The sequence below is a fragment of the Callospermophilus lateralis genome, chromosome 2, assembly GCF_048772815.1.
Source record: "Callospermophilus lateralis isolate mCalLat2 chromosome 2, mCalLat2.hap1, whole genome shotgun sequence".
Classification (NCBI taxonomy): Eukaryota; Metazoa; Chordata; class Mammalia; order Rodentia; family Sciuridae; genus Callospermophilus; species Callospermophilus lateralis.
This window is the reverse complement of record NC_135306.1, coordinates 33,161,677-33,180,824: the sequence shown is the minus strand read 5'-3', so window position 1 is coordinate 33,180,824 and position 19,148 is coordinate 33,161,677. Positions and strand designations below refer to the sequence as shown.

Below are 19,148 nucleotides of genomic sequence, written 5' to 3'. Positions count from 1 at the left end.
CAGAGGCAGAGGTAGAACTGACAGTTCCAACTGGAGCCTCTTTGAAAAGAGCAACAGGACCTGCATGAGGCTAAGCCGAGGAGGGCAGACTAGAAAAGCCTTGAATGCTAAGGGAAGGTGCGTTTTGTTTTTCATTTTTGTAGTTCTTGGGAGTTCTAGGCAGATCCCTCTAGTTTTTAAGATGAAGATGAGAGAGGGTTCAGACCAGGAAGTAAAAAAGCCCTTGCAGTTGTTCTGAAGGGAGGTGACGTGAACAAGCTGAAGTAGGTGGAGAGCAGGCAGATCACTGGAACTTAAGGAACAGAAGAGCCACCGCTGTGCGACTCTCAGGCGGTTATTTACTGTGTGCTTACTATGTGCCAGGAGGGTCTAGGCGCTGTATGAAGATGGTTCTCTGGCTGAGCACAACTGCACTGACAAAGCCAGAATGCCGAAGCTCGCCTGTGGGTACGCCCCCTTCAGAAACCTGCACTGAAAGTAGTGTAGCGGAAGCCATGGTGGTGGGGGAAAGGGCAGCTGCAGTGTTGGGGACACGTTTGAAACTAGCCCGGGAAGAGGTTCAAAGCAACCCACTAATGGGGGAGCTAGGCCCGGGAGAAGGTCTTAGAAAGCAGACCAGCCGCGCCAGGGACAAGCGCGCCTGGGGCTCACTGCGCGGTGGTCCCTAGGGAAGCCGGGGGATGCTGATGGCCCCTTCCCAGAGCCGCAGGGCGGGGTACAGCGGCTCCTGGAAGACCGCGCGGAAGGTGTGCAGGTGGCTCATGCCGCCCGTCACGTCGTAGAAGGCGAGGACGCCGGCCTCGTAGTCCAGGAAGACGCCCAGCCGGTCGGGGTCATCGCGGGGCCTCAGGCGACTGCGCTGGCAATCGTGGAAGGCCCAGTATTCCAAGTCGAAGCGCTTGAGGCACCAGGACTGGCGGTTGCAGCCCAGGCGGGCAGCGGCCGAGGCCCCGCGGCGCCGCAGGGAGGGATAGGCGGCGCCCACCCACCAGCTGGAGCCCGCCTCCTGCAGGTCCACTTCCCAGTAGTGGCGGCCGGCGGCGAAGCAGTCGCGACCCAGCACCTGCCACAGCGCGTCGAAGCGCCTCGCGGGAGTCGGCCCCAGGCGGCCCAGCAGGCTGCTGCGCACAGTCAGGCCGTCGACGGAGAGGCGCAGGCGCGCGTGCATCGTGTCCGGATCCAGCGTGGGCGTGCGCGCGTCTGTGGGGGGCGGGGACAAGGATACGCGTGGTGGGCGGGGTCATCTCCGGACACGCCCCCGCACCACGCAGGTAAAAGCAGGGCAAAAATGGGAACGCCCCGGGAATTACAGAAGGCCCGAGGGAAAGCCACCCTTTACCCCGATTTCCTCTGGGGCTGGAGGAAGAGGAAGGAGAGAAAATTTTACCGTATATATATCCTTTTTAATGTTTGAATTTTGTACCATGGAATTTACCGCCAGTCTCTAAAAATTTATTATAAAGAATCCTATCACTGTTAACGCTGGATGTGTGTCCTTCCAATCTTTTTCTGTCCTTAACTTGACGTTTAGTTTTTCTTAATATTGGTATCATACTCCACATGCTCTTAGGTAATCTGATTTTTAAAATTTACTGATACATCGATGAACACTTTACCACATCAGATACTCTCAAGAGAGCATTTTGCAGGGCGCGGTGCAGAAATCAGTGGGCACCACCTAGGTGGGCCCAATGTAGTCAATTACAGGAGTTGGGTTGGTTATTTATCTATTTATTTTACTTGTAGTTGGACACAATATCTTTATTTATTGTTCTGTGTTGCTGAGGATCGAACCCAGCTCCTCACACGTGCTAGGCGAGCCCTCTACGGCTGAGGCACAACCCTAGCCCCATATTAATTAATTAAAGCCGAAGGGAGGCAGAGTTGGATGGAGATGTGATCACAGGAGGGGCAAAAAGATGGATACTTGCTAACTTTGAAGATGGAAAGAGTGGCTACAAGCCAAGGAATTCAGGCAGTCTCTAGTAACAGGAAAAAGGCAAGGGGGTAGGTTTTCCCCAGAAAGAAGCCCAGCCTCGATTTTGTCAGTGAGATTTTGTTGCACTTACATCCTACAGAACGGTACATATGGAACTGTAATAGGGAAAAATACCTTTGGTTGCTTAGCAAGTCACCTGCTGATCCTTCCCCTGAGATAACAGTCAAATCTCCCAGGTTGAAATCCTGGCCTGAAGGGTTAGGTAGGGACCATTTTAGACTTGCCTGGTGGCTGGTGAGGGGGGTTTTGATCTGGGCTCCAATACTGGCCCAGACCTAAGTCACTGTGGGTAACTTAAGGCATTTGGGATAGGGGACACTGCTGGTGATGGAACCCAAGTCCACTTGCATGCCAGGCAAGTGCTCTACCACTGAGCTACAACCCCAGCCCCAAATTTGTGTTGTTTTAAGTCACCAAGTCTGTAGTACAGGAAATAATACTATCTTGATGCATAAGCATGATCTATCCTTCCATTTATTTAAGCTGTCTTTAAATTCTTTAGTAATGTTTTTAGGGTTTTCTGTGCAGAGGTTTTACATATCAACTGTTAGATTCTTTCCTACTTTTAAAGAAAATGTTACTGAAAATAGTGTATTTTTAAAATTTCATTTTCTCCCCAGTGGCTCCAGAGGCTGAGGCAGGAGAATCACAAGTTCAAAATCAGCCCTGGCAAATTGGCGAGGCCTTAAGCAACTTAGTGAGACCCTGTCTCAGAATAAAAAATGAAAATGGGCTAGGTAAGTGGTTCAATGATTAAATGCCCTAGGTTCAATCCTCAGTACCAAAATAGAGAGAGAAAGAAAGAAAAAAATGTATGTTCAGTAATTCTTTAATTATTCTTAAAAAAATAATTAGAAAATAAGTTAAGGCATATTCATCCACTCATTAATTCAACAAAAATGAACAAAATGGATTGAAAATGTAAACCTCTCTAAATTTTCAGCAGTATGAGAATGATTATATATGATCCATTCATGAATAATAATGTATTATTGAAATAGAAAAGTATTTAAGCTATACTGTTATGTTAAAAGAATATAATAGAATATAAAATATGAAAATATGCTTCCAACTGAAAAATACCCATACATGTATGTTTTGTAATGTCTGAAAAAAATAGATAAAAATATCAGCAGCATTTATTTCTGGGACAGGTAGTTGTTTTCCTTTGTACACCTATATTTTGTGATTTTCTTCAAGATTTGCCTCTATAATTCTCTTATTTATTTACTTATTTATTTATTGGTAGTTGTAGATGGATATCATGCCTTTATTTTATCTGTCTCATTTTTATGTTGTGCTAAGGATCCAACCTAGTGCCTCACACATGCTAGGCAAGCGCTTTACCACTGAGCTATGGCCTCAGCCCCTCTCTTTTTTAAATTTTTTTAAAATTTTATATGTTATTTTTAGTTATACATGACAGTAGAGTCCATTTTGATATAACTATACAATATAATTATATCTTATTCTAATTAGGACCCCAGTCTTGTGGATGTACATGATAGTGAGAGTCACTTTGGTGTATTCATATATGTACACAGGGAAGTAGTCAGAGTCATTCCACTATCTTTCCTTTTCCTGTCTCCCTTCCCTTCCCTTCATTCCCCTTTCTCTAATCCACTGAACTTCTATTCTCCTCACACCCACTCCCCTCCTGGCAGGATTTGCCTCTATTATTTTCTTTCTACTATTATTTTCTTTCAGTGCTGGGGATCAATCCCAGGGGCCTTTGTATGGTAGGCAAACACACTACCTGTGAGGTACATCCCGGCCTCTTACCTATAATTTTTAAGGGAACAGAGATATTCACAATATATCAGTAAATGAAAACACAGACTATAAAAGAATGTGTATAGTATGATACCGTGTTACATCATTGTATGTACATTAGCTATGCAAAACAAAAAAAGGTAAAAGGACAAATCATACTAGTTAAATATGGGAAAGATTTTCAGTAATATCCTTTGTTTTCTAATTTTGCTACAATGAACATCTATTATTAAAAGACTATTAATAAAAGTTTTTGAAAAAACCAAAACACAAGGTGGGTCTCTTTAACAGAAGACGAGGGGGTGGGGGGCTCTCATTGCTCTTCCCCCCCTGCACCTGTCCTTCCCATCCCCTCCACCCTCTCTCCACTCCTGGGGTCTTACATTTTAAGAAGAGCGATCTCTCTGGTGAGGGGCTTGTTTTCAGCAGGGTCCCAAGTGTGGTGCTGGAGGAGCCTGAGAGCTGGCAGTTGATGTCTGAAAGGAAGAGTGAGAAATGATCGCCTAGAGCTCTGGGAGCAGCACAGATCCACACACAAAAAAGATTCGCACACTCTCCCCTCCTGGAATAGGAAATGCAAATTCACAGTGACCCAGATGCTCCAGGACCACAAGTAGCTCGGCGGGGGCAGGCCATGGAGAGCCCTAGAGTAGATCAGCTCCTGAGTGCAGCACTCTGGGATGGGAGGCAGCCTCCAGGTGGAGGTTGATGCCAAACCATTAGAGCTGAGTCCTGGGAAGGATCCAGTTCTAAGAAAAAGGGCGGGAGGCTGTCCCTTCAAGAGCATTCAGGGGGGCACCTTGGTGAGTTCACCACCTCCCCAGACCAGCTCCTCAGAGGCACCCCTGCCCCACCCATCGCTCTCAGGACACTCATTCATCCCCATGGCCTGCGATGGTTGTGGGAGGCCAACTTCTAGGAGAAGAAGGTCTCTCTCCTCTCCCTAGAACTCTAGAACCATCCATCCTATTACCTGTGCGAGATCAGCCATGGTAGCTCAAGCCTCCCACACCCAGTAGGTCCAAACAGTCCTTCCCTCCAATCCTAAGGGCTCCTTCCCATTTCAGAAAATGGGATCTTCCTTCTTTTACCACAAAAGCATGGGCTATGTCATGGGCCCTTTGGGCCTGCCACATAGCAGGGTTCTGTCAGTGTTCTGAGCAAAGAATCACAGCGGTGAGTGAGTGAAGGAGTCAGGAAAGGACCTCTAAGTACCTGTTTTGTGCCAGGCCCTGTGGGGACCTTGGAGCTGTACCCAAAGTGGTCTCTGCCCTTCAGGCATTTGTGAGGCCCTGAATCTATCTCATCAACACCTCAGGAAGGACATGGGTCCCAGAGAAGAAAGGGAGAGGAGTGAGGGCTAGCCATCCTGCTGGGAGCCCAGAGTGGGCAAGGCTGCAGTGTGACAGGGTTGCAGGAATGGTTGGGACAGAGCAGAGCCCTGTGGCTGGGGAGAGGCAGGCAGATGCCATCTTGGGAAGGGTAGGAGGTGATGTCGGAGTCATAAGTGGGGGTGGGCACCAGGCCCAGGAGCCCTTGCCTTCCCAGACGAGGGCCTGTGTGAGAGGGAGACACGATTTAGGGTGGCAACCCTTGCAGTTGTCTCTGGGTGACAGGGCACTTGGGAGTTAAGGACTCAAAGTTGGTCACATGGCGACTTACTTTCCTTCAGGCGAACGTCTAGTGGTGTCTGAAACGTACTCTGCATGGCTTCCACAAGGCCCTTAAAGAAACTCTTGATGGGCTCGAAGGACAGGGGCACGGGGTGGCTCAGCTCCCCGAGGCTCATGTGCTGCTTCATCTCCTGCTCAGTGGCTGTGTAGGCCTGTGTGGGTGGCACAGGGGTCAGGGCGATGCTGGAGGTTGCAGGCTGCATCCCAGCCTCCGTTGTGGCACCCAGGAACAAGCCCAGACCAGGCACCAGACCCCAGCTTGCCCTAGCACCCTGGCTAGCCCAGGCCGTGTCCCCAGAGCAGCGCCAAGAGACAGCCTACAGGCCCGAGTGGAAGCGAGTGGAGGTCATTTCAGGGCTGGTGCTGTGCAGTCCCTCCCTCCCTCCCTCCGAGTTTCCCTCCCTCCCTTCCCAGTGCTCTGAGGCCTCCCCCACGGTAGCTTTGAGGAACAGAGGCAGGAGCCAGTGACCACCTGGCCTTAGGTGCTCTCCATCTCATGGGGTCCCTCCCTATAAGGCTTCAGCCTGGAGACACTTAACAGGAGTCTACCTCAGGCACAGGGCCCCAGAAAGAGAGGCCAGTCTTCCTGAAGGAGGAGTCCCTGGGGCTTGTCCACAGGGTAGAGCAGGAGACTGTGCCCCAGGAGGGAAACTGAGGACCCTGGAAGGTTCAGTTGGAGAGATGACTGTGGGGGGTGTGGCCACCACTGAGGGCATGTGTCCTGTTTTCCAGCTGACAGCCGCCTTAGCTGTGTGGCTTTGCTAAGTGGAAGCCAGGAAACTCCCCCTTCCCAGCCCTCTTTGCACCAGGGCGCAGGCATGTGATGAGATCCCACCAACTCAAGTCCAGGATTTGGAAGTGAGGGGGAGGTAATGATGGTGGCATGTGGCTCTCAGGGACAGTGGCGCTGGAGACCTGAGGTCTTGCCAGCAGAAGCATGGTGGGGTCTACACCGGCACAAAACCCCCTGTGGCCTGGTCTTTCCTCCTGACTCTCTGGTCCTCCTGGAGGTCCTGTGGGTGACCTCATACTCCTTCATAAACTCTGTTGTTTTTGTGGCCCAACCCAACCCAGGGACATGTGCCACCAAACTACATCCTCAGCCCTTTTTATCTTTTATCTTGACATAGGGTCTCATTAAATTGCTCAGGCTGGTCTTGAACTTGCGATTCAAGACCTACCTCAGCCTAGGAGTAGCTGGGGTCACAGGCATGCCCCACCTCTCTTGGCTCATCAACTCTTTTCTTGCTTAAAACCCTTAAATTACAAGCCTGTATTCTCAGGTTTGCAGGTGAGTCCTCTGCACTTTCGAAAGGGTTGTCCTGGGCAAGGAGGGAGATTGCCCCAGGTGAGCAGGCCTTGGTTGGCAGGCAGAGCTACCCCACAAGGGCTGGGTGGATGGGTGCCCCACCTGGTGGGAGCCTATGTATTGGGAGGGGGCTGAGGGAGGCCTCCATTGTCACCTGGCCGAAGAAGGCAAGGGCCCATACTCATTTTGGTGGAAACCAGGGCTAAGGTTCCACTTAGAGCTGCCCAGGGGACAGAACACAAGCAGAAAATCCAGGGGTGGCCGGAAGCAGCCCCAAGAAGGTGGGAGGCTGGCCAAAGGGCATGTAGGTGGGGTGGAGCTCCCCAGTTTTGTCCTCAATAGAGGACAAAACGCTACCATCCGGTAACTCAAGCACCCATGTCTGGTGGGACCTGATACACAGTAGATTCTCAACAGGTCTGTATGATGGATTAAATGAGTGAAATTGAGCACATCTGACTTTCGCCTTTGTAGACTCAGAGAAAAATCCCCACCCAACCCAGCCGCCATTTCTCAAGCAGGAAACCCAAGTACCACCTTGGATCCGTCCTCACCCTCCTCTTCCAAACTCCACTCCTGTTGCGTCTCTGAACCTGCCTTTCCCCGCCCTGTTGCCCCTACCCGGGTCCTGGCCACCATCATCTCTCCCCGGGGCCCCATGGTCTCCCCTCCAACCTCCGGCCTGGGAGGGACCCCAGTCCATTCCCACCCCGTCACCTAAGTAACACGCCCAAGCCAACGCTTTCATTCCTCAGTTCCAAACACGCCCCTGGCTGCCATCTCTTTCCAGGACAAAGTCTAAACTTCTGGCTTGGCACATGAGGCCCTTCATGAACTGACCCTGACCTCCTGACCCAGCTCCATCTCTCAATACCACCTGCCTTACACCTGCCCCTCCTCAAGCCAGGCCACCCCAAGTAGTTCTCCTGCCTGCCAGGTTCTCACGGGTCCATATTTCCAAACTGCCCGGATGTCCTCTCTGAATTGTCCCTCTGTAAACACCTACTCATTTTTCCACACCCCCCTCTACGGCGGCCTCCCCCTAGAAGTCTTCCCTGACCTGGCCTCACCCCCACAGAGAGTCAGATCATTTCTTGGACATACTTTTGCTAACTTGCTTGAGCTGCTTTGCATACATCTGTTTCTTAGCATGTCTCTCTGCCCCACTGTGAGCTCCTCACGTTCTGCAGATGGCCCGGCTCAGTGTGTACTGGAGAAATACATAAACAAATGAACAGGAGAGAGGGATGATGAATGGTCAAACCAGGAGCTGTGGCACAAGAAAATGGAAGAAAGCGCTGCCAAAGCCCCGAAGCTGTGTTTTATGATACCAGAATCTCCTCAGGAGAGGTGTCTTAACACTCTAAGCAGAGCCAGGCACGGTGTGCACACCTGTAATCCAACTACTTGGGAGGCTGAGGCAGAAGGATTGCAAGTTCAAGGCCAACCTGGACGACTGTCTCAAAAATGAAAAAAAAAAAAAGGGCTGAGTAGCTGTTGTGGTGGGTCACACCTATCTTCCTAGCAACTCCGGAGGTGAGGCAGGAGGGTCACAAGTTCCAGACCAGCCACTGCATGCAACTCAGGAGACCCTGTCTCTAAATAAAATATTAAAAAGGGCTAGGGATGTAGCTTAGTGTTAGAGCATCCTTGGGTTCAATTCCCAGGACAGTAAAAGAAAAATCAAACAACAACAACAAAACACTGCCTTGTGGATTGGATTGGTTCAGACACATCTGGGTGTGATCCCAGCTCTGCCATCTGGTAGCTATGTGAGCCCACTTCACCTCCCTGAGCCCCAAATTCTCATTTGTAAAAATGGGATGAGAAGTCCACTTTGTAGAGTTGTAGTAACTATCAGAGCTGAGATACAAAAAATGCTTAGAACACAAAAGCCCTCGAAAATGATGTTAAATAGTATTTAATTAGTCCAAGATGTCTATCATCTTCCTGACAACATGCACTCTCTGCACACTCGTGCACAAGCAAGAAAATCCACATGCTGACAAGCAGATCTCCATGCCCTTTACATGTTACAGGAACACTGTACTCAGGGCCATAACAGCCGAGGTGGAATGGGGTGGCAGGTGGCAGCAACAAGAGCAGAGACCCCAGCTTACCTGCAGCAGTTGAACAGGGTTGGGCTCCTGGCTGATACCCCAGACCCTGCTGGAGAGACTGCCCATGACGTCAATCTGCTTCCTGCAAGACTCCACTTGTTCCCTGTACACCTGGAGGACCCCCTGCATGTTTTTATCAATGAATTTTTTGGCCAGCATTTCCTCTTCATCAAGTAGTAGTCTGAGTTCAGTGAATTTGTCTGTCAGCCAGGTTTTACTTGACTCTGCGTGAGCCTAAAAAGAAAACCATTTGCAGATGATAAGTTTGCAATCAAGATTTCCAGAATAATTGACATGGAAAAAAAACTTATAATGCCTACAAACTAAGTTTTAGTAAAGTGACAGATACAAGATCGACTCATAACAACTAAAACTTGTGTAAGTACTGGCCAGCATCCATCAGAAAGTGCATGGAGAAATAAAGATGCTTTTTTTGTCTTTCTTTGGGACTGAGTATTGAACCCAGTGGTGCTTAACCACTGAGCCACATCCCCAACCCTTTTTATATTTTGTTTAGAGACAGGGTCTTGCTGTGAGGCTTAGGGCCTCACTGCTGAGGCTGGCTTTGAACTCCCAATCCTCCCACCTCAGTCTCCAGAGCTGCTGGGATTTCAGGTGTGCGCCACTGTGCCCAGCTAATAAAGATGCTTTTTAAAGTAAGGAGGAAAATAGCAAAATATCTAAAAATAAACTTAACAGAAACGAAATGGTCTGGGAGCGGAGCTCATTGGCAGAGCATTTGCCCAGTTATCTGCAAGGCCCTGAGCTTAATTCCCAGCACCTAGATAAAGAAAAGAATAAAACTGTACTGAAAGACAGAAAAACCCTCCAACTGCATGGAAGAAAAAAACCATAGCATGGGAGGAAAAGACGAGCTCTAGATAGAGCAGAGGGTGGGAAGGAAGGGAAGGGGCAGGGGGCTAGCAATGATGGTAGGATGTGGTGGACACCATCATCCAAAGTACATGCATGAAGACACGAATTGGTGTGAACATACTTTATATACAACCAGAGATATGAAAAATTGTGCTCCATATGTGTAATAAGAAATGTAATGGGGGCTGGGGATGTGGCTCAAGCGGTAGCGCGCTCGCCTGGCATGCGTTCGGTCCGGGTTCGATCCTCAGCACCACATACAAACAAAGATGTTGTGTCCGCCGAGAACTAAAAAATAAATATTAAAAAATTCTCTCTCTCTCTCTCTCTCTCTCTCTCTCTCTCTCTCTCTCCCACTCTTTCTAAAAAAGAAAAAATTCTCTCTCTCTTTAAAAAAAAAATTAAGAAATGTAATGCATCCACTGTCATTTATTTTTTAAAAATATTTTAAAAAGAAAAAAAAAAAACGTCCCTGATTGAGAAGATTCATTACTCTAAAGACACCATTTTTCCCCTTATAGGAACTGATCCTACAAAATGTGCTCACATGAGCGTCACGACCATGTGATTCTCACTATAGCATTATCCATGGAGTCCAGAGAAGAGTTGGGTGCAGTTTCCAATATGGGACATGCATGAATGTTACTTACATAAGTTATGCTACATTCATACGTGAAATAATTTATAATAATGAAAAAGAATGCATTGTTCTCACATAAGTTACAACATGGATGAACCTCCAAGACATTTTCCTAAGTGAAATAAACCAGCCACAAAAGAACAAATAATGTTATGACTGCATTTACACAAAATGCCTAGAATAGGCAACATAGAGACAGAAAGCAGGGTAGAGGTTACCAGGGGCTGGGGGAGGAGGAGTGGGAAGTGACTGTTTAGTGGTTTCAGAGTTTCTATTTTGGGTGATGTTGTACAACCTTATGAATGTAGCTACCACCCAGGAATGAACACTTAAAACGTCTATTTTACCACCATAAAATATATATACATGAAGAATACAGTAGAGCTATGTGTCCTGGCTTGATGGCAAGGAGAAAGTGTCCAAATAATATATGCACAATAATCCCACTTACACACAACATAGCAAACACTGCATAAGGACACCTCCCTGTGTATGTTTACTAGTGCAATGAAAATGTTAGCAGAGGTCCTGTCTGGAAGGAGGTGTGGGATTGGAGAGATGGGAATGACAGGCTCTCACTTTATTATTATTTCACTTATGAAATAATAAAATAGAAATCAATTGGGAAAAAATTCCAAAACCATAAGCCAGCTCCTTTCCTCAGCCCAAACATCTGTGTAATCCACGTAGCAGAAGGACCCCTGTACCTGGCCGGGCTTGGGGCAGGCTCCCCATGTTCTCTTCTTAGTGGGACTACTGTGTGGTTTGGCAAGACCCAGGAGTTGAGCTCCCCAGCTGGGTTTCCTCTATGGTTCTTTAGGTGGTGCTTGGCTTCTGGGGCTAGCTCATCCCTCAGACCTCATGGATTCAATTGGCTTTAGGATGGTGGGGACTTGGTCTGCACCTGCTGGCCCTGATAAGTTGCAGTAGGTCCATGAACCTAAACGTGAATACATCTTCACTGAATGACCAAGGGAAGGAAAGAAAATGTGTTCCAAACCCTGGAGAGATGAACATGGTGGAGGCAACATAATAAATGAGAGGCAGGTGTCTCCTCCTAACCAAGCTGTGCCAAGCAGTGCCTTAGTCAAGAGCAATACACAGAAGAGGCTTCATGACACCACACCCAATGCAGGAGGAACGATTAAAGACACCAGAAGAGCTGGAAAAGGTGGCGCATGCCTGTAATCCCAGCAGCTAGGGAGGCTGAGGCAGGAGGATCAAGAGCTCAAAGCCAGCCTCAGCAAAAGCAAGGAGCTAAGCAACTCGGTGAGACCCTGTCTCTAAATAAAATAAAAAATAGGGCTGGGGATGGGGCTCAGTGATTGAATGTCCAAGTTCAATCCCCAGTGCCAAAAAGAAAAAAAAAAAAAAACACCGTAGAAGACTTCCTGTCTAAGCAGCTAGGGCTGGTTACTCAACACAGCTAAGACAGGGGAGGGGAGGGGGAGGACAGCGCTGATAATGAAACAAGGAAGTGCTGGTTTGGGCCACATGGATTCAAAATGGAACTGGACCCCAGGTTGAACTGGCTGGGGTTTGGACACAGCTGGGTGCACCTGGTGGCTGGTAAGAGCCTGACGGGGTCCAGCTGAGAGGAGCCTTAGGATTCTGAGAAAGAGGGAGACCAACCACGGAGCCCTGGGTCAGGGAAGGGCGGGGGGCTTTGTCCATGGAGAGCTGTCCGCTATGTGAATCCATCTTGGGGTCCCATGGAGAGTGAGGGGACTGTGAGGAGGATGCAAAGATCAGCTTCCTGAAAACTCAGTAGGACACTGGACAGCCCTGCGGGGCATCTCTCCTGGGCTGTGCCACCTGGGAAGGGAGCCAGGCTCTCCAACCCTGCCCAGGACACATGAGCTTTGGGCCCCCAGGACTGTGATATGGTGGCTGTGGCTGTCCTGAGGAGGGGTAGCCAGGGCCAACAGGGAGTCCAGTGACACTAACATCAACAGCAAGACCTCACAGGGTCTTTATCTTTCCATTTCCAGTCTGGCAAAGGCTGGCTCGTGTCACCCCCTTGGTCCCCTGCTTGCATGCTCTGATTCCATTCCTGCAGCTTTGGTGGGTCCCAGAGTAGGATCTGAGGCTAGTGAGTTCAGCCTCCAGCAGTTACTGTGTCGCATGCCAGCCTGGGCTCATGTATCTCAGGTCCACTTTTTTTTTTTTTTTTTTGGTACTGGGATTGAACCCAGTGGCTCTCAACCACTGAGCCACATCCACAGCCCTTTTTATATTTTATTTAGAGACAGGGTCTCACTGAGTTGCTTAGGGCCTCGCTAAGTTTCTGAGGCTGGCTTTGAATTTGTGATCCTCCTGCTTCAGCCTCCTGAGCTGCTGGGATGATAGGCGAGTACCCCTGCACCCTGCTCAGGTACTTTCTGCTTTGTTCTGTAGGGCAGAGGGCTGAGCCCTGCAGGCTGAATTTCCCAAATCCTCCTTCAGGTCTGGTGATAGAGAGAGGAGCTAGAGGGAGACCAGAGCGTGAGGCAAGGGGGCTGCCCCAGCACCCCATTCACCAGGGCAGGCTCTCCCCAAGTTCCTTTCATCCTCCAGCTCCCCCAGGGCAGGCCTGGTCTGGTTCTAGCTTCTTCCCTGGGGCCCTGGCCCCTGCACTCTGCTAACACTGGCCCAGGGGCTGGGGTGTCTCATGACCTCTGGTTGACTTCTTGGTCTCTTCCATGATTGAGCCCTAGCTCCCTGGGCACATCCCTCTGCTGGACCCCTCAGAGTGGTTTCTGTCTGGGTACACTTGGTGGATGTAGCTGTAGCCCAGGTCCCACCTCGCCATGTGACCAGTGAGAAATTATTTCCTCCCTTTTTGTTTTGTTGACCGGGCTGGCCTCCAACTCCTGGGCTCAAAGGATCCTTCTATCTCAGCCTCCTGAGTAGCCTGGACAAAACCCAGCCTTGAGCCTCATCTAGAATGGCCTTAAGCCTAAGTTCTTTTTATTTTTCTGTACTAAGGGTTGAACTCTGGGCTTCACACATGCTATGCAAGTGCTCTGCCAGTGATCTACATCCCCAGCCCTTTTTATATTTTATTTTGAGACAGGATCTTATTAAATTGCCCAGGCTGGGCTCAAACTTGCCGTCCTCCTGCCTCAGCCTCCTGAACAGTTGGTATTATAGATGTGTGCCACTGTGCCTAGCTACCCTATGCACATTCTAAATCCCTAGCCTATATCTGGATTTGATAGTAATCAATTAAAAAAAATCACACACACACACACTTTCTTATAATTTTTAAAAGAATCAAAAGCTTACTACAGAAAATTTGGAAGATTCAGGCTAGGTGTGATGGCATAATCTTGTAATCCCAGCTACTGGGGAGACTGAGGCAGGAATATCACAAATTTGAGGCCAGCCTTGGTAATTTAGCAGGGCCCTGTCTCAAAAATCAAAAATAAAAAAAGGACTGGGATGTAGCTCAGTGGTAGAGTACTTGCTTAGCATGTATGAAGCCCTGGGTTCAATCATCAGTACTGAAAAAAAAAAAAAAAGAAAAAAAAAAAAAGAAAATTTGGAAGAAACCGGGAAGAAGAACATAGAAGAGATGTAGTGTCATCTATTCCCATTTGCGTAGAGAGGGTTGCAGGCGGGTGTTGGATTTTCTCTGCACTGGATATATTGGCCCCTAAGGTGCCATGATGGGGGAAGCCTGTTAACAAGGATGTGATCATAAATGGGTGTTGACTGGGGATTAATGACCACGTCCTTCTCAACTGTGCCCTGAAAAGGGAATGGGTGATGGTGATTAGTCCTGGTCATGGGCTTCCGTACAACAGACTCTGGACCTTGCACAAACTTTATTGATCTGTTTACAAAGCTGTTTCCATGGGAATGGTCTTTCCCCTCATTTGCCTCTGCAGGAGGCGTGGTTGCCCCAACCTCCCTGCCACAAACCACGTGGCCGCGACTCCACAGGATGTCTTACGTTTCTCACACATGCTGTGCCTATGGCAATGTGTCCCTTCTAGAATCCTGTCCCAAAGGAGGCAAATCAAGGGGCCAAAATATGTTCTCTGCACTCCTTTTTTTGCACTAGGGGAAAACCAGGTATAATCTAACTGTTCGACATGCAGAAAATGGCTTAATGAATCATGGAATATACAAAGAATGGAATATACAGCCTTTAACACCGATATTGGCAGCCTGCAACCCCAGCTACAGGTCGGCCAGGCAGGAGCTCAGGGGTTCAAGGCCAGCCCGGGGAAATGGACATAAATATTTTCTGATTCTGATATTACACTATAGCTATGTAAGAGGTACACAATTCTTGGGGGCAAACTAGGAGGTACACAAAACTTCTGTGTACTATCTTTGCAGTTTCCTTTGGATCTATGATCATTTTAAATCAAAAAGTTGCTGGAACCTCCACAGCCCTTAGGCCCTCCACGAGGGTCCTATGTCTTTCCCTGGGGACCCTCAAACTGTATCTGCTCAGGGATTTGCAGGCAGCGGACCTGCACCGTGGCTGTCTTCTTCAGGACGAACAGCCGAGCACCTCCCCCACCCTTTGCAGGGAGGCACTCGCCAACTTTCATTTTCCAAGTTCTTTTGAACAGTCATATCTTCCTGAGCCCAGAGTCCTGCTTTTGGAGACGTGAGGGACACTATTAATAATTAAACAGAGGCCATGAGTGTGAGCCACAGAGGTCTCATCACACTGGGGCAGGTAGACACCTGGCAGATAACAAGGTCAGGCAAAGATGGAGGCCTCTTCATGGCCTTAGCATGCTGTGGTTTCCAGGCCCTGCTCCACGCTACTGTGGGCCTGGCTTGGGAAGAACTGGCGCCAGTGGCTCCCCTGGCCAGAGCCCGTCTTCCCCTCTGCCTTGTGTGGGTCAGTTAGCGGGGCCAGGCCTCTGTGAGGCGGGACCCTGTAGGGCATCCCCCATCCCAGCCCTCACTGTGAGGAGGGAGCCGCTGAGGCCCAGGGAACAAGGACCCACCTGAGTTCTCACAGAAGGCGCCCAAAGAGGCGACCACTTTTTCATAGTCAAAGTGGCAACTCACGGTGTCAGACCCAACTTTATGCCCAAAACCCTCAAGACTCCATTTAAATAAAGATTGAACAGCTGGGCACAGAGGCACAGGCCTGGGATTCCAGCTACCTGGGGGCTGAGGAAGGACAGTCACAAGTGTGAGGCCAACCTGGGCAACTGAGTGTAGTCCTGCCTCAAAATAAAAGAATAAAAAAGGCTGGGGATGTAGCTCAGTGGAGAGCAGCACCCCGGGCACAATCCCCAGTGCCAATAAAAAAATAAGGAAATAGATAGAGAAAATACACATTGTATGAAAGGGAAAGCGTGAAGAAGTATGTATTTATACAATATATGTATACCTTATTTAATTTCGTTCATGGCGGAGAGACCTTAAGAGAAATTTGTATGTTCAGTAAGCTGAATTTTTATTGGTACTGGGATTGTACCCAGGGGCACTTAACCACTCAGCCACACTCCCAGCACCACCCCGTCCTTTTTAAAGTTTAGAGTCAGGGTTTCACTAAGTTGCTTAGGGCCTTGCTAAGCTGCTGAGCAGCTGGCTTTGAACTCATGATCCTCCTGCCTCAGCTTCCCAAGCCGCTGGGATTACAGGCGTGCGCCACTGCGCCCAACTAGTAGACTGCATTTTGCTCTATTTAAGGCAATTTGGGGTGTGGGAGGTGGCGGTCTAGAAGCCCCAGGAGAGAAGAGCAGCTGCTACAAGATGGCGCCTTGGCGGTGGCAGGAGGTAGGGCTGGGGCGCTGGCCCAGGCAGATTCTCCCCGTGGCTGATGATGCGGCAGTCTCAGGGCCCTCACTTGCATGCCCACTTCGTGGTTCTGCATTGAATTTGTCCGTCAGCTCCAGGCCCACCCACCTGACTGCCCCTTCAAGATTGGTCTTTCTTTTCCCTGATGCCATACTAGGGGACACTCACGTCTGAGGGGAAATGTGGACAACCCCACTGGAAGAGTGAAGAAGCGTCCACTTGCCTTGAGCTTCTCGGCTGCATCTTCTATCTGGGTGATGTTGCCAACTTGATGCTGCCTCTTGGTCTCCAGTTGCTGTAAACATTCTCGGATGAGTTTCTGTAGGTGAGAGAATTAAGGAAAAAAAATTCAAATCTCTGTCCCTTTTCAGATAACAGACCCTTATCTCTATTCATTCCTGTGCTCTTTGTCAGCAGAGGTATCTGAGAACTGGAAGGTGAGGTGACTCGCCCCAAGTCTGGTGGCAAATTGGAGGATGAGCTGAGACTTGGGCCACACTGATCCTTAGAGCCACATAAGGTATCACTCAGGGCTGGACTGCTCCTCCTACCTGACCCAGCTCTGCTTTTCAAAATTGCTATTTTTTCCTTCTTTGTTGCTTTTTTTCTTTTGGTACTGGGGATGGAACGCTGGGTCTCACGTATACTAGGCGAGTGCTCTACCACTGAGCTATATCTCCTACCCTTTTTATTTATTTATTTATTTTAAAGAGAGAGTGAGAAAGGGAGAGAGAGAGAGAGAATTTTTTTTTAAATATTTATTTTTTAGTCCTCAGCGGACACAACATCTTTGTTTGTTTGTGGTGCTGAGGATCGAACCCGGGCCGCACGCACGCCAGGCGAGCGCGCTACCGCTTGAGCCACATCCCCAGCCCCACCCTTTTTATTTTTTGAGACAGGGGCTCACTAAGTTGCCCAGGCTGGCCTCAAATTTACAATCCTCCTGCTTCAGACTTTCAAGTTGCTGGGATGACAGGCAGGTGCCCTTGCACCCAGGTCCTGTCCATCGTGGGTCAAGAACACCCCCAACCTCCAGGTGCCTGTTTCCTCCAGACCCAGGTGTCTTGGGATCTGACCCATCCTTCAAGGCCACTTCCAATGACATCTTCCCCAAGAAATCTTCTGGGGCATCCTGCCTCCAGTTCTCTCCATCTGGTTCTCACCACTACCTTGGGCTTATCACACTGTAATGTCACCCTCTGTCCTCCCTCAGCCAGCCAGGAACTCCTCCAGGTTAGAGAAGAATAGGATCAATGACTTGACACACCTATGGCACAAGGTATGGACAGACGTGATGGATGAATGGATGATGGACAGATAGGTGAGTGTGTAGATGTTTGGATGCAACATGGGTGTGCAAAGAAAGGTGGTCAGGCAGGTGGACAAGTGGAGCACCGTATCTCTGGAAAGCAGTCTTCTTAACTCTGAATAACATAGCTCTGGGGAGCAAGTATTATTATTACAGCCATTTTATAGAGACCAACAGGAAGGCTCTGGCAGGCCTTGAACCCAGGTCTCCACCAGTCAGCCCCCCAGTGGGTCCAGTTTCACCTTGGAACGCCAAGATTGTCACAGTGTGGTGGTGTTTAGTCATGCTGTGTAGGGAAAACGTTCTCGCGGGGCAGGGCTCCTCACAGAGGACTTCTTTGGGATGGACATAGTAGAATCTAGGTCTGTAGAGACTGGAGAGCTAGGCAGACCTTCAGGGAGTCCAGAGAAGAGGGATTTGACCAGAGCCACAAAACAAGTCCAGAGCAGGGCTGGCACAGGAGTCCGGAGACCCTGGCCATTATCAGTGTTACATCAGAGTGAGGGATAGTGGGGCTATCCGCTGGTGGAGGACTGAATTCAAGGCGGTCCCTAGCTCCGGAGCATTCCTTTTGTTATTAATAAATGACTAATACGAGTAACAGCTAGCTGGGCTGTTGGAGCTGCAAGGCATGCAGGGAAGAGAGGCCATTGAGGCCACTTCTAGAGCAATGGTACAGGTCACAGTTGGATCGCTTTCTGTGTGGGTGTTTGCCATCTGTGGGTAGATGGGGTTCACTTCTGTTAACTAAGAAGTAATTTTTCTAATAGCCCACGGTAGTGGGGTGGACCATCATGGTGGTCAAGGCCAAGGACATCTGGGTACCAGCCTGGGCTCCCCAGTTCCCACTCCTAAACGCACCTCTTTTGAAGCTGAGCAGGTGGCCTTGGATCACTTTTGCCCTTCCTCAGGCCTCAGTCTCCGGTTCTTAGGTCTATCCCCTGGATGACCTCTGGGGCCATCTTCACGTTTCCAGGTCCCAGGGAACAGACAGTGGGACCTCCGGCACACGCTCACCTTGTCCGTTACTCAGGGGTTCGGCCCCCTCCCCGCGCGCTACGCGCTCCCCACCTGCACCCGCGCTCCCCACCTGCACGTGGGCCGCCTCCTCCAGCGCCAGGCCCACCGGGTGGCCGCGATGCGCGCCCAGCACAGGGCACAGCGCGCACACGCATCGGCGGCAGCGGCGACAGAAGAGCTCCGCGGGGCGGTCGCTATGTTCCGGGCAAAGCCAGCCGCGCACCTCCTCGGGCTCCGCACAGCCGAGCCCCCCGGGGGTCGTGCTCGGCGCCCCAGCGCCCTCCATTCGCGCCCCCGCAGCGCGGAACCGCGCGCTCCCACGGAATCGAAACCTGGCGGGGTCCGGGGCGGGGCGGGGCGGAGGCTGGTCAGGCGCTGGGCGGCTGCGAAGCTGCGGCACCGTCGGGCGGAGCGGAGGACTCTGCCTCCCTGCATCCTCCCGCCAGCAGGGTACTTCCTGCGCCTGCCCTGGACCGCAGGTGGCCACCGCGGAAAGCCGGGCTTGCTCCTATTGGGCTAAGTGACTGGAAGAAAATGGGCTTCCCTCCTAACCGAAGCTGGGTGGCCTTTCCGGACAGTGAGCATCACCCACACTCTTTCCCTTATACTCTTGTGCCTTTTTGCTGGGAGAGCCCCTTTTCACAATTTAAAGAATCGCTTCTTGGCTTTTTG

The 19,148-nt window shown here is 49.9% G+C and overlaps 1 protein-coding gene across 1 annotated transcript; it reads right to left on the bottom strand.

The window, feature by feature from the left end:
* Positions 1 to 664: 664 nt before the first annotated feature.
* On the bottom strand, positions 665 to 18,762 carry Trim14 (tripartite motif containing 14). Its single transcript, XM_076841130.2, has 6 exons — positions 18,547 to 18,762; positions 16,371 to 16,466; positions 8,875 to 9,108; positions 5,435 to 5,597; positions 4,156 to 4,248; positions 665 to 1,200 (listed from the first exon to the last, which is right to left on the bottom strand). Exons 1-6 carry the CDS (start codon positions 18,760 to 18,762, stop codon positions 665 to 667), a joined length of 1,338 nt encoding a protein of 445 aa, XP_076697245.2.
* Between the last annotated feature and the right edge of the window lie 386 nt (positions 18,763 to 19,148).

Bases quoted from the DNA above. Each gene is read 5' to 3' on its own strand.
- Trim14 (XM_076841130.2), bottom strand. From the start codon at position 18,762: ATGGAGGGCGCTGGGGCGCCGAGCACGACCCCCGGGGGGCTCGGCTGT. The intron at 4,249-5,434 runs GTAAGTCGCCAT...TCTTCCTTTCAG, and splicing joins AGACGTTCGCCTGAAGGAAA to ACATCAACTGCCAGCTCTCA. The intron at 1,201-4,155 runs GTAAGACCCCAG...CGCCCCCCACAG, and splicing joins GAGATCGCTCTTCTTAAAAT to ACGCGCGCACGCCCACGCTG.